Here is a 15,219-nt window from a genome sequence, read left to right as displayed (position 1 = left end):
GACCCCTGAATCGACCTCCCAGGGAATGCCCAGCTGCTTAACTAGGGTGACCACATTTCCAGACATCCATTGAGGGACACCCCCCCCCCCCCCCCCAAAAAAGTAAATTTTTAATAAATTTTTTTTGGCCAGTTTTTGAGGCCGAGGCACTGGCATATCATTAAATCAGTGGGCCTGTGTTCAAGATCATAAGTGGGTGCTAGGATCACTTTTCATAGGTACTACCGCAGGCAGTACAGCAGGTCTATCCCCCCCTTACATCCTCCTCCAGGGTGCCCCCTTAGTACTACTGTACTAAGGGCCACTCCCAGAGTTATAAGGGGGCTCTCTGGAGGATGTAAGGGGGCACATTAGTGTGCCCCGCTTCTTACATTTGTGTGCCCCCTCCTTACATAAAAGCACCCCCTCCTTACATTAGTGTGCCCCCTTTCATACATAAAAGCACCCCTCCTTACATAAGAGCGCCCCTCTTTACATTAGTGTGCCCCCCTCCTTCCCCCTTTACATTAGTGTGCCCCCCTCCTTCGCCCTTTACATAAATATGTGCCCCCTCCTTACATAAAAGCACCCCCTTCATACATTAGTGTGCCCCGTCTTTACATAAGAACACCTCCTCCTTACATAAGTGTGCCCCGTCCTTACATAAAAGCACCCCCTCCTTACATTAGTGTGCCCCATCCTTACATAAGAGCACCTTCTCCTTACATTAGTGTGCCCCGTCCTTGCATAAGAGCGCCCCCTCCTTAAATAAAAGCACCCCCTCCTTGCATAAGAGTGCCCCCTCCTTAAATAAAAGCACCCCCTCCTTACATAAGAGCGCCCCCTCCTTACATTAGTTTGCCCCCCTCCTTCCCCCCTTTACATTAGTGTGCCCTCTACCTTAAGCAGCATGACTATAGCTCACAGTCGGAGATTGGATGAGGAGCAAGTGTGTAACATGGGAAGTTCTGTCCTCCTTTGGGAGCTGGGGGTTAGGACCCCACAGTGGAATTAGCATCCAATAACTGGAGGGAGAAGGGGGAGCACAGAGGTGTTCAGAATTTCAGAGCCCTATGTTAGGAAGTGAATAGTGATTACAGAGAACGGATCTTTCAGCTGTTCGTGTCTCTGTCGGCTGCTGCTAAAAGATCGGTTCTCTGGAATCACTATTCACTGCTCAGGACCCCAGGAGAGCTCAGCTAGGATGGCATTCCCCCTGTGTGCAGTGTAGAAGCACATAGTGGGCATGGCACAGGCTACAGGAGACAGATTTCTAACTGCACAGATAAGAGACTGAGAGATAAGACAGAGTGAGGATCGTTACAGTGCCGCCAATGAGGGAGAACAGCAGTCACTCCTGTCAATGAGGCAGGAGAACCATGCAAGCTCCTAATGTGACCCCTCACTGGATATTGGAACACCGCCCAGGGCAGGTGCCCCTTCCACCCACCCCTTGTACCAGCCCTGCCTGTGTGGCTTACTGCAGCTCCTTGTAGGTGCCACTTGTTCTCGGTCTTTGCAGTGAAGTGCAGGGAGGAGGAGTTCCGGGACTGGAGTCTGGACACTTTGTGCTCCTCTGGGGTCAGCCTGGCAGCCTCTGCCACTCCTATTTCCTGGCACTGTCATCAATGGTAACCAGACCCACCGCCTGCCAGTGCTGCCACCCCATCAGTAGCAGCAGTGGGGCCTGCTGACACACAGCAGGTGGGCTGGTCAGGGCCCCGGGAGACACTGTTCTGACTCCCTGCTGCATGCCGCCGGAGAAGGAAGAAGAAGTGCCGACTGCCGAGGTGGGTGGAGAGAGCAGGGCAGCATTAGGCGCGGGCTTCGCTCCCGGCCTCACTGTGCTGACGTCACTGGTTACTAGACGCCAGGCGGGGCCGGCCCTAGCAACCAGTTCGACAAATGAAGTTAGTAGGATAGCTGCACCGGCTGTGTCCACTATTTCATTCCGGAACACTGTATTGTCCCGGAATGAAGGTGCCCGGGACCAGGGACAGAGATGTCCATTGCGGGACAATCCCGGGCAATCCGGGACACGTGGGCACCCTATGCTCAACCCCACCAAAGCATGGAGAGTTGTACTTACCAGTCCTGCAGAGCTGGGAGACATTCCATCACATACCCACTCTCCGATCATATGTGTGCTCCGCAGCAATTACGCTCAACGACTGACTCTGGAGCTGAGGCATGTCATGGCCGACCCAGCACGGAGCTCTGGTCTGCACACGCTCGCTGGCCAGGCTGGAGAGACTACAAAGATAAGGGTATCCAGCCTGTCACCCAGCCGGCTGTTGATAGCAGATCACAGGATCTTTAATCTTGCGCAAAAAGCAAAGCTTCTGCAGAAAAAAAAACATGGACAGATGGGCCTGCAGGGTTCCTAGGTCCTTCTTCACTAGACAGAAAAAACTGAAGCTGTAATGCAGGCTGTGGGGTTGTTACCTAAGGGACCGCCCCTTATTACATGTTATGCCTAGTCCTCTCCTGAAGGTAGCGTAACAACCCAAAGGTCTAAGAGAGCAGCTGTGTAAAGTCGGTGAACGTAAGAGAAACATGCATTATAATGGATGGGCAGAGTGCAGGTGAGCCTGGAGGGAGTCCATCCCTCCTTAAAAGGCACTGGGGCTCACTGGACACCCAGGAAATAGCACAATGGCAGCAAAGGTGTCCGGTTCGTCCCCTCACCAGTATTACAATAGTACAAACAAAAGTCCACTGCCCCTCCCAATCTTAGCCTCTGTTTGATCTGCAACTGCCATGGTGCTGCACATGAGATCAGTTATAATACCACAGCCATTGACAGTTTGGTTGAGAACACAGGCAAATGTGACAGTTAGCAGTCCCAGCATTTCAGGAAAGCAATTGTTTTTTAAAACCGTTAAATCAATGGGGTTAGTTCCGCTTTAACATATTTTATTTTTCAGTGAAAGTAGCACCCTCCTAAGGTTGCGTTCAAGCTGCCATTACTCCAGATATCTACTTATATCTGCAACCATCATTTAACGATTGATAGTGATGCATTCTTTTTAACAACTTGAGCTCCAGGAGATTTTACCCCCTTCATGACCAGAGCATTTATTGCTATTCAGCACTGTGCTACTTTAACTGGCAAGTGAATGGTCTTGCAACACTGTACACAAATTACATTTATATCTTTTTTTTTCACACAAATAGTTTTCCTTTTTGTGGCATTTGATCAACACTGTTTTTTTTTTTTTTATTATATAAACTAAAAAAGGACAGAGAATTTTGAAAAAACAAAAACAAAAAAACGGTGTTGATCTTACCAGTAAATCTGTTTCTAGTAGTCTTACAGGGCAGTCCCCCTCCAAACAGGAAACACAGTGCCAATCAACTATTTTAAGGCGGTCCCTCAGGTCCCTGATCAGTCATCCGAGAGAACCAAGGGCCGGAATCTGAAAAACAAATAAACACAACACAACCCCACAAGGTTAAACATTATTGAGGGATCATGCTGCCCTAGAAGATTACTGGAAACAGAGTTATCAGTAAGACTAACTCAGTTTTTCCCCCAGTCATCTTCCAGGTCAGCCCGTGAGAGGATAACCAACTACTCACCAGACTAATGTTGGACAATTGCTTGGAGAACTTTTCTGCCAAAAGCCTGGTCCTGACTGGATATCCAATCCAGTTGGTAATGTAGGACAAAAGAAGCTGGACCAAGTTGCCATCTTGCAAATTTGCTCTGGGGTAGCGCCCGCCTTCTCTGCCCATGAAGCCACTGAATCCCTTCTAGAATGAGTTCTAACATTTTTCAGAGGTGTTACTTGCATAATTTCATAGCACTCCAGAATTATTGACTTAATCCATCTAGCTAGCGTTTTCTTGGATGCCCATTTACCCTTATGTTTTCCTGCGTACAGGACAAATAGGGCGTCTGAGGATCTGAATTCACAAGTGATTTCTAGGTACATTAACAAGCACTTCCTGATGTCTAGTAGGTTCAATGCTTGCTCCATACTATTGGACGGTGAACTGCAAAAGGAGGATAGTACTATATCCTAAGATTTGTAGAAATTTTATGCCATTTTCGGTGTAAATCCTGGATCTGTTTGAAGAAGAACTCTGTCGTAAAAATTTTTTAGGAAAGGTTCCCTGACTGATAGAACCTCTACTTCTCCTATCCGGCGGGCCGTAGTAATAGCCATGAGGAAGACTGTTATAAATGTCAAGAGGTGTAGGGATGCATCCCGTAGATGCTCAAAGAGGGCTCTGATGGTACTCTTAAGTACCACTGACAGATCCCACATGTCGCTCTCTGCGCCTTAGGAGGTTTGTACTTAGCTACTGCTCTGCAGAATCTAGAGACCAATGGGTCTTCTTGTAATGCCTGTTCCAGATACACCGACAGCTCTGCTATCTGAACCTTCAGTATACTTAGCGCTAGACCCTTACCAGCCGCCCTAGTGTAGAAATTCTAAGATTGTCGGTGTGTCTATATTCTGTCTGTCACTTTCTATGCACCAACTGTTTTTCCACATTTTTCTATAGATGGCTCTGGTGTTAGGCTTCCTCGTACTCAGAAGTGTAGCCACCACTCTTTGAGAGCCCTTTTGACCTTAGGATGCCTTCCTAAGTAGCCAAGATGTCCAATTGAAGCCTTCTTGCTTGAGACCTGCTAGGGGTCCCTGATGGATGAGGTCGTCCCTGAGAGAAAGTGGCCAGGGTTTGTCTGCCGAGAGACTGAGCAGCAGGGAGAATCAGGCTCTCTTAGACCAATATGGTGCAATTAGTATTAGTCTCATCCGTTCCTTCAAGAATTTCTTTAGGACTCGAGGAATCAGATGCACTAGAGGGGAGGCATAAGATGCTGAAATTCCAAGGATTTTGAAGTGCATCTATCCCCAAAGCCTGGACTCGCAGGTTTAGTGAATAAAAAGACCTCCCCTTGAATTTTTTGTGATGCAAACAGGTTTTTTTCTGGCATTTACCCAGAAAGCTGTGATCTCTGAATACCTCTGTAGTTCCCACTTTTCTTGGGAGTTCTCTTGGCGGCTGAGGAAGTCACTTGGTTGCAATCCCCCTTGAGGTAGACCACTATCAGTGATAGCAGGTTATGTTCTGCCCACTGGCAGATCTGGTTTGAGGTCTTGATTAAGCAAGAGCTCCACGTGCCCCCCTGCTTTTCACATATGCTACCGCCATGGCGTTGTCTGATAGGATTAAGACATGGTGAGCTCTCAGAAGCTCTTGGAAGTGTTCGATGGCTTTGGAGACTGCCATAAGCTCCCTCCAATTTGAGGATGCCTGGGCTTCATCTGGGGACCACTTCCCCTGAGCGGGTTGGCCTGCCAGATGGGTTCCCCATCCCCAACTGCTTGTGTCCATAGTCAACCTCCGCGAGGTTGGAAAGGACCATGCCAGATCTGGATTTAGATTTGCTTGGTTTCTCCACCACCAAAGTGCTCTTTCTACTGTGGTTGGGAATAAAAGTGTTCTGTCTAAATCCTCCTGTTCTTGCAGTAGGAAGACTTGTAGATGCTGTAGGTGAACCCTTGCCCATTGAATGGCCAAGATTGTCAAGGTAATCAGACTCCGAACTGACATCAGTTCTCTGATTGACGCTGGAAGGTTGTTCTATATAGAACTCACTCTCCTGGTTAAATTCTGAATTTCTTCTTCCGGCAGAAATGTTTTCTGGTCTGTTGAACCAAGCCAATATCCCAAAAACTGGATATCCCGGGCAGGACGAAGGTTTTATTTGAAGATGTTGAGGATCCACCCCAGTGACTTTAGCCATTGTAGGGCCACAGTAAGCTCTTTTGCCAGCTGCACTTCTGTCGGTCCTGCAAAGAGAAGGTCGTCCCGATAAGGGAGTATTGTCATGGTCTTCAACCTTAGAGGGGCCAGGACTTCCACCAGTACCTTGGTGAATATCCTCAGTGAAGAGGATAGACCGAAGGGGAGAGCCCTGCTCTGGAAGTGGTATTCCTTCTCTTCTACCTCCACTGCCAACCCTAGGTATTTCTGGGAGCTTTTCCTGTATAGAAATGTGGAGGTAAACATCCCTTGGGTTCATGGTCACCAGGAATGCGCTTGGTTGAAGGATAGTTTTCACTGAAAAAAATAAATAAAAAAAATCGATTCCATAGGGAATTTATTGTATCGAATCGCTTGATTCAGGGGTTTTAAATTCAAAATCAGTCAAAAATTCCCAGATGGTTTCTTGATGAAAAAATACATGCAAAAAAAAACCTTGTCCCTTTTCTTTTTCTGGGACTGGAGCAAGGGCCTTCTGATCTACCATTTCTCCCAGAAGCATAGGGAGGGCTCAAGCTTTTTCGGGATCTCTGGGAAGCTTTGTCAGAAGAAATTTCTCTGGTGGGATGCTGTTGAACTCCAAAGAGTAACCCCTGGTGCTAATGATGTTTAAGGCATAAATGTTGGCTTTCATTTTCTGCCACTGAGGTAGAAGGGTAGTCAATCTTCCCCCTACTGGTGTCCTGTAGTCACTGTTGTTTTGGAGTTTGGCCAATAGAGCCAAAGAGAACGTTGCTCTTGGCTTCCCCTTATGGCCAGCCCAGTGTTTCCTGGGGTGAGCCTTCCTTTCATCTTGGGATTGTTCCCTTTGCTGTTGAAAAAAACCTCTTTAGAGGGCTTCCGTTTTTTAGTTGGAAAAGATTTCTTCCTGTCCGCCGTCCTTTGCAATACTTCGTCCAGCCCTTGTCCAAACAGCAGATCTCCAGAAAACGGAAGATTACACAATCTTAGCTTGAATGCAGGGTCTCCAAACAAATGGCTCGCCTTGCTGCAACTGCTAGACCCCCTGATCTTTCCGCAAGCTTAGCAGACTCTTCAAATGTATCACCTATATAGCCCACAGCTTTAAAGAGAACTGCCAAGGACTTTAGGATTTTTTTCCCTGGGAGTACCATTTTTGATGTGGTCCTGAAGCTGGGATAGTCATAAGTCTAGATTCCTTGCTAGACAAGTTGTGAGGGGCACAGGTTTCAGGCTGGTGACACTTGCTTCTCATGCTCTCTTCAAGACAACGTCTCCCTTTTTGTCCATGCAGTCCTTCAGATGACCTATGTCTGCAAAGGCCAATAGCGACTTTTTGGAGACTTTTGACAATGAAGCATCCAATTTAGAATTTTTGTTCCACACTGCCTGTGGGTCATCTTCAAAAGGGAACCTGTTTTTATGACTGGCTGCAAAAAAAGGTTTTCTTTTCTGGGTCTGCCCATTCCTTCCGCACCACCACGGACATCACCTGGTGGACTGGGAATAACTTGGACTTCTTTTTCATAGACCTTGATACATCAAGTCATGCTTGGAGGGAAGCTCTTTGTCTTCCTCAATTTACAGCATTTCATTTATGGCCCCTAAAAGGTCCTCGACATCCTCCAAGGACAGCTTATACTTGGGGCCCTTTCGTTCCTCTTCTCCATCCTCTTCCTGATCTGAATCCGAGCTACCAGTTGCTACTTCACAGGCAACTAACCTGCTCATTCCCTCAACATCTCCTGTGTCCCAGAGGCAACTGACCTTTGGCGAGGGGAGAGGAATTGCCAGAGGGAGCAGCTGGAGTTCTGACATCTGCAATAAGTTTCTCAAATTGCTTAAAGATGGATGTCATTTCATCCCTAATGGATCCCAAAGATTTTGCATAAAGGGTATTTGAATCTTTCCTGACCAGTTTCCCCACACAGCCTTTACATAGCGGTTCTGTGTACTCCAAGGACATCTTGGTCCCACACTTAGCACACCGCTTTCTGGAATGGGCTTTGGTTCTTTAAGCGGCTTGGCCTGCTAAAAGACATAAAACACAGGGGCCTCATGGCGGTGAGAAAACCTCTACCATAACCATGAAAACAGTCCACATCCGGTGACAACTGTACCACAAACCTCCTGTTGTGCCCAGCTCGCTAGTGACCACCACCTAGCTGTTATTCCCAGTGGACACAAAAAAGGACACCTCCAGGTGCCTACCTGCATCCCGCTGGTGCCTGAATCCCTCGGAGCCTGGGCAGATGGAATATCATCATCTGCGTCCATGACACCAGCCGACCGTTCCTGCTCCCTGCCTTTAAGGGGCTGAACCAGCTCCCCCGGTGCACGGCAAAGACGTCACCCCGCCCCAGCGTCTTCCTGGCCAAGCGGACTCTGGCCACAGGTACATGCGACAGGTAGCCCACGGCCGCACACCTGACCTCCTCTACCAACCAGCACTGGTAAGAGCGCACTTACCCCTGCAGCCCAGAGACTCCCAAAGCTTTCCCTGCTGCTGCACACCAGGAGACACATACCCCAATTTCAGCTCTTGGGAGATGGAACCTCCGATCAGGTTTATTTCTTTTTACACCGATTGCTTATACAGAGATTATCACTGTATAAGCAATAGTTTTAGCTGTCATGAATAGGTTAACCATTCATGAGCTGCTTGCTTATGGTTGTGATCTGTGATTGGCAAAGCTAATCACATGGTACAGGTAGCTAGGCACCATATGATTGCTTTGGGCCAATTACAGAACACAACAGTAAGCAAGTTGTTCGTGAATGGAAAGCCATTCTTGTTATCATGTGATCACTATTACCAATCATAGCGGTCACATGATACCCGGTTACCAATTATCTGTAACAGTGATTTGCTGTGTACAGTGAACACAGCAGTTACAGGAATGGTGTGCTGCATGCTTCTAACCCAAAAAAAAAAACTCAATAACATATATACACCTGACTGAGGCTGCCCGTGCCGCCCCGCAACAGTAAATGTACTGTGGCGGGACGGCAAGTGGTTAAACTGAACTACACAGCTTACTACACAGATGAAATACATTCATGTTAGATGTTTTACATGCCAAAAGAATTCCATTTCTGTTCATTCAGCCTTGAGATTCAAAATTACCCCCTCAAACAGCACTGCCAAGTGGATGACACCACCTAAAATCTAAGAATACTGGCGATGGACTTTCCTGTAGTGATCCAAGCAAGCTCTACAGCCTCGCAATCACTTCTACAGAGCGTGGAAGGTGCCCTTCTGCCCAGCCACTGTTCCAGGGCTCTCCACTCTGATCTGTCTTTCCGCCTAAACTAGTACACACCCCTCTTCTGTGACAAATGAAACCAGAAGTCACTTCCGGTTTCCATTCGTTTTTTACAAGCCGTTACTGGCTTGTAAAGGATCTAAACAAGCTGATTTCGGTTTGATCAGATTCTTTTGAGGGCACAGGAGAGATCTTGGGTCCAACAGACCCTAAATCACTGTGAAGAGTACCTGTACCTGCCCATGCTATCACAAGGTATGTTGTCAGATCCAAAAAAAAAAAAAAAAAAAAGAAGGGATTTGGCTGCTGAATGACTGGGCCATTTTTTTGCGATTCGGCACTGTGTCGCTTTAACTGACAACTGCGCGGTCGTGTGAAGCTGTACCCAAACAAAATTGACATCCTTTTTTCCCCACAAATAGAGCTTTCTTTTGGTGGTATTTGATCGCCTCTGTGGTTCTTATTTTTTGCACTATAAACAAAAAAACTGACAATTTTGAACATTTTGTACATTTTGCTATAATAAACATACCTTTTTTTTTTTTTTAAATAGTATATCGTATATTGATTGGTCTATGCAAACATTATAGCATCTACAAACTAGGGAATAGAGTTATAGCATTTTTAGAATTTTTTTTTTATACTAGTAATGTCGTGTAATATTGTGACTGCAACATTATGGCGGACACATCGGACAATTTTGACACATTTTTTGGGACCATTGGCATTTATACAGCAATCAGTGCTATAAAAATGTCACTGACAGTGAAGGGGTTAACACTAGGAGGCGTTCAAAGGGTTAACTGTGTTCCCTGGGAGGTGATTCTAACTAAAGGGGGAGGGGACCGACTAGAGGAACTGACAGATTTGGTTCCTAGCTAATAGGAACACACGATCTGTCACTCCTCTCAGAACAGAACAGGGATTTGTGTGTTTACACCCACACTTCCGTGTTCTGTCCCTTGTGCTCACGATCGCTCGTGGCCGGCGGTCATCGCGACCGTCGGCCATGAGCATCGGCACCACCGCTGTGCAGTGGGCGCGTGTGCTATCCCGAGAGCCGACGTATAGCTATGACGGTTTGCGGGATCGTGCCGACCAGCCGCAGTAAAATGACGGCAACTGGTTGGCAAGCAGTTAAAGGGGTTGTAAAGGTAAATGTTTTTTCACCTTAATGCATTCTATGCATTAAGGTGAAAAAACATCTGACAGTGCCTGCGCCCCCAGCCCTCCCGTTTTACTTACCTCACCCCTCGAAAGTCCCGCGCTCGTCCCCCGACGTCCTTTCCACCGTTCAGCCTGGCCGCTGATTGGCTGGAGTGGATGGATGGAAAGCAGCGCAGCCATTGGCTCGCGCTGCTGTCAATCACATCCACCGTCGCGGAGCGCCGGGGGGGGGCCCGTGTGATACAGCGAGCGGCTATAGCCGCCGGCTGTATCTCAGGAGCGCGCTCGCAGATGCTTCTCACCATGCGAGGGAGCTCGCATGAACGTGAGAAGCACCTGCGGGAGGAAGCCGAGACAGCTGCCGAGGGACCCCAGAAGAGCAGGTTCGGGGCCACTCTGTGCAAAACGAGCTGCACAGTGGAGGTAAGTATAACATGTTTGTTATTTAAAAAAAAAATAAAAAAAAAAAAAATCACTTTACAGTCCCTTTAAAGAGATACTATACAAAAAAAGTAAATAAATAAAAAAAAAAAATTTTTTTAACCACTTCAATACAGGGCACTTTCGCATCTTCCCGCCCAGGCCAATTTTCAGCTTTCAGCGCTGTCACTTTTTAAATGACAATTGCGCGGTCATGCTACACTGTACCCAAACCAAATTTTTATCATTTTTTTCCCACAAATATAATTTTTTTTTGGTGGTATTTGATCACCTCTGCGGTTTTTATTTTTTGCTAACGGTTAAAAAAAAAGACAGAAAAAAAAAGGTTTTTCTTATAAAATTTTGTAAATAAGTACGTTTTTGAATTCACTGATGGGCACTGATAAGCTGCACTGATAAGACAGCACCGACGATGGGCACTGATAGATGACACTGATAGGCATCACTGGTGGCACTGGCAGGCATTTTTCATTGGCGCTGCCTGGTCACCGATTGGCATTTCCCTGGTGGTTTAGGGTGGCATACCTGGTGGTCCAGTGTGGTGGCCCTCCCTGATGGTCCTGGCGGCATCCGAGGGGGGACTGCACTGATAAAAAACCAGCACAGACCCCTCTGTCAGGAGAGCAGCCGATCCAACCCCCGCAGCCACCATCTTTATCCATCACCCCTCCTCTTCCACTCCCACCGGCTTCAGGTGCTGCATGGGGCCTAAGGGGGTCCAGATGTGTCCCCTCGCCAGTCAGATCGCCCAACTGCCCCCGCACCCCCGATTCATGGCCGCTCTAAGATGCATCTCTCCTTCCCTTTTCCCTTCCCTCCGCTTGCAGCTTCTCCCTGCACGGATCTCCTATGATCTGTCAGGCTGGGGATCACGGTGGGGTAGGGAGCAGTGAGGGTGGGGGTGAAGTTGGGGCTTGGGGGGCTTTAATAAACATGTGTTTACTAAGCTCTCCCCTGTAGAAGAGAGGGCACATGCAGCGATCAGCGATCACTACTGATCACTGCTATGTGCCCACTGACATATTGTAACCGTGAGTGTTACAATGTATCAGACTGTCATTTTCTGAATGAATGGAATCTCTATACAGATTCTCATTCAAGTAAAGTGCTGCAGAGAAAAGGGACCATCGCCAGTCCCTTTCTCTGTCTCTAAAAAGAGGTATGGGGGTCTGTTTAGACCTCTAATATCTCATCAAAGGCCCCCCCCCCAAAAAAAACAAAAAACAAACAAAAAAGAAAACAAACATAGTAAGACCCCAGGTCCACCTGTCTATTCCTAATCGGTCACCATTTGATCCAATCTGCTAAATGGATGGGGAATGGAATCCCCATCCGTCTGTTTTTAGCAGATTGGATTAGATGCAGGCGGGTGTAAACGCATCCATTTCCATTTACATCAGTCTCTCCACAGAGAACAATGGGTGGTCCGATTGGACAGGCAGACTCGATCGGTGTGCTTGTGTGAAAGGTGTACCTTTATAAGGATACACGGATGTTCCGTGTATCTCTGTGCAGGCAGTCCCATTGATGTAATTTGGGATGTAGCACTTGCACAAACAGAGCTGTTGCTCCCAATTTTACATCCATGTGGGTCCGCATGCATGTTCCTGAGCTCACACTGTCTGCGTTCGGGGTGATGTACCCTGTGCGGGTAAACATGGCTCCCCATGGGCTTACACTTTAGTATGCCACGTGTGAACGAGGCTTTAGTACAAATTTAGCAGGAATTTTGTTGTGTTTATGTGCAATATTAATGATTTTAGTGTATTTTTTGTGAAAATTAGCTATATGATGAACATTTGCGCAATCATTGTGGGGCCCAAAAAATCTGTAGCACTTTTTTTTATTCTACTGGCCGAGTGCTTTTAGAAAATGTCTAGTGTGAGGGGCATTTTCAATTTCTGATAGCTGGAAGTGAAAAATTAAAACCTCCAAATTTTTAGAGAAATTTTTGGGTACGTTCGATTTTCCCCATTTTGCAAAAAGGCACAATTTTAAATTTACAAATATTTGTTATTTATTAACTCCATACAGGTTAAGCTTTTATATTTAGTAGGAATTTTGTAAAATTAGCTGTGTTTTTATTTGCCAATAAATGTTTTTAGTGTATTCTTTGCGAATGTATTGGTTCAATAAACATTTGTGCAAATGCCACAGGGACAAAAAAAAAATAAAAAATCAGTAGCACCTTCTTTTTATTCTAGAGGTCATATGCTTTCAGAAAATACATGTTTTGGGGGTCTTTCACAAATTCTGAAAGCTGTAAGGGAAAAATGAAAAACGTCATGTTTTTAGAGAAGTTTGGACATTTACACTTTTGCATCTGTTTAATTTTCACCATTTCGCAAAAAGTTACACATTTAAAAGTTACAAATATTTGTTATTTATTCACTCAATACAGGTTAAGCTTTTATATTTAGTAGGAATTTTGTAAAATTTGCTGTTTTTATCTGCTAAATAATGGTTTTAGTGTATTTTTTTGCAAATATATAGGTTTGATAAACATTTGTGAAAATACCGCAGTGTCTAAATAAAAAAAAAAGAAAAAAAAAATAATAATTCAGTAGCACCTTCTTTTTTTTTTACTTTCACGTTTTTTACGTATACTTTCAGAAAATATATGGTTTGAGGGGTCTTTTGCAAATTCTGAAAGCTATAAGTGAAAAATAAAAAAACGAAGGAAAAAATTGCAAAAATGGTCTGGTCACCTGAGTGTACAAAATGGAGCACAAGTCCTGACAGCGAAAGGGTTAAAAAAAAAAATATATCATGACTGCCGTTTCTAAGTAATTCTCTAGTAATAAAAAGCAGATTTTAACATACCCGTGAGAAATGTCAGAATTGGCCCAGGAGGCAAGTGGTTAAACCTGTCTAGAGTTCAGAGTACGTGACTTTCACATCCAAAACATGTATTAAACACTATAAAATACATATATTTTGCTAATTGGACAGCGTCCGCTTAAAAGATGCGATCACTGAAGCCATCTACACAACCTGTGATCCTACCTCCAAACTGTTGCTGCTGAGTAGAGAGTACACTTTTTCCAGAGGAAGTTGCCTGTATATTTGTGTACGTGAGAATGTAATAAAATTTTTCAAAACAAATGCATCCAGCTCTTCACTAAGTTGATTAAGGTGAAATAGCTCAGCCAGCTTGTATACCTCCACCACGTTTTCCTCATCCACCCAGGAAATTAGAAAATCACAGCAGTAATCAATAACTTCAGAGATCTGAAATAAAAATGCAGTATATTTTAACACACACATACACATACATATACATACACACATATATATATATATATATATATATACACATACATACATACATACACACACACACTTAAAAGTGTGGTGTATAATTTTATTTAAAAAAAAAAGGCACTTTATTCTTAAATATCTCTATGAAGTGGTAAATATAAATAACCAACTATATGTTTAAGGAGCAAAATCTCGAATTCACTCTAAGAGGATACAGACGAAGAGATATACTGTATGTACTATTCGAGGTTGAATCTGGTAAATAGACTCGGGAGATCAAATTTTTTTATTTAAAAGAAAAAAAAAAAAGTTAAATACCGTTTTGCAGATTTTCAAAACAGAACTGTAATATATTATATGCTGGCCATACAAAAACAAGGTCTTCCTTCAAAAACAAAAAAACAAATGTCATTCTAAGAACGTTTGTTTGCTTTTCTAATTGTTAGTGGGGTCAAATCGACGTTCGTTTTCAACCACAGTGACGGGAAAATTTATAAATAATAGAAAACTTCTTGGTAAAAGGAATTTTCAGACAGTGTGATGCTGCGTACACACGACCTGACTTTCCAACAGACTAGGTCTGACGGAATCAGTCCGTCGGACAATCCAATCGTGTGTGGGCTAATCTGATCGTTTTTCGTAAAAAACAAAAAACAAAAAAATAAAAAATCAGACGGACCTAGAAATAGAACATGTTTCAAATCTGTCCGACGGACTCAATTCCTATCGGGAAAACTGTTTGTCTGTATGCTGATCCGACGGACCAAATACGATGCAAGGGAAGCTATTGGCTACTGGCCATTTTTTAGTCCCGTCTTTCGTCATCACGTTCAAAACCAACAGGTGGAAATATGGATATAGAACTCTCCTCGGAACTGGAACACCAGGTGTCGGCTAAGCATATAGCAACATGAGGCAAAAAGTTCTGGACAGCCGCACTCCGGAATATATCTTTTATTAGTAAAAAGTCCAGATACAAGCCACAGCAAAAAAATGGGACAAACAAGCTGAGGTGTTTCCAGCTTAACAGTGCTTAGTCATAGCTCATGAACAAGCACTGTAATGCCGCGTACACACGACCGGACTTTGCAGCAGACTAGGTCAGATAGTCTTCCCGACGGACTTTCGGCGGAGTTCCGACGGACTTTCTGAACAAACGGACTTGACCACACACGAACGGACTAAGTCCGTTCGAAAGCCCATTTATTTTGAATATGACGTAAATGGGACTAAACAAGGAAGTTCAATAACCAGTAGCCAATAGCTGCCCTTGCGTCGTATTTGACCCATTGGACCAGCATACAGACGAACGGTTTTTCCCATTTTTAGTCCATTGAAATGGAGTCCGTCAGATATATTT

General features: G+C 45.0%; 1 protein-coding gene across 2 annotated transcripts in view; it reads right to left on the bottom strand.

The window, feature by feature from the left end:
- KLHL22 (kelch like family member 22) overlaps positions 1-15,219 on the bottom strand; it is a 72,951-nt gene that overhangs the window by 29,245 nt on the left and 28,487 nt on the right. For both annotated transcript variants that reach the window (XM_077461566.1, XM_077461565.1), the window contains exon 4: positions 13,605-13,829. In XM_077461566.1, the coding sequence (XP_077317692.1) occupies positions 13,605-13,829 (225 nt within the window). The remainder of the gene's footprint in view (positions 1-13,604; positions 13,830-15,219) is intronic.

The sequence above is a fragment of the Lithobates pipiens genome, unplaced genomic scaffold (genome assembly GCF_037356315.1).
Source record: "Lithobates pipiens isolate NorthernLeopardFrog02 unplaced genomic scaffold, aLitPip1_a1.2 Scaffold_3, whole genome shotgun sequence".
NCBI lineage: Eukaryota > Metazoa > Chordata > Amphibia > Anura > Ranidae > Lithobates > Lithobates pipiens.
Note: the sequence above shows the minus strand (reverse complement) of the source record. Positions and strands in the feature narration are given on the sequence as shown.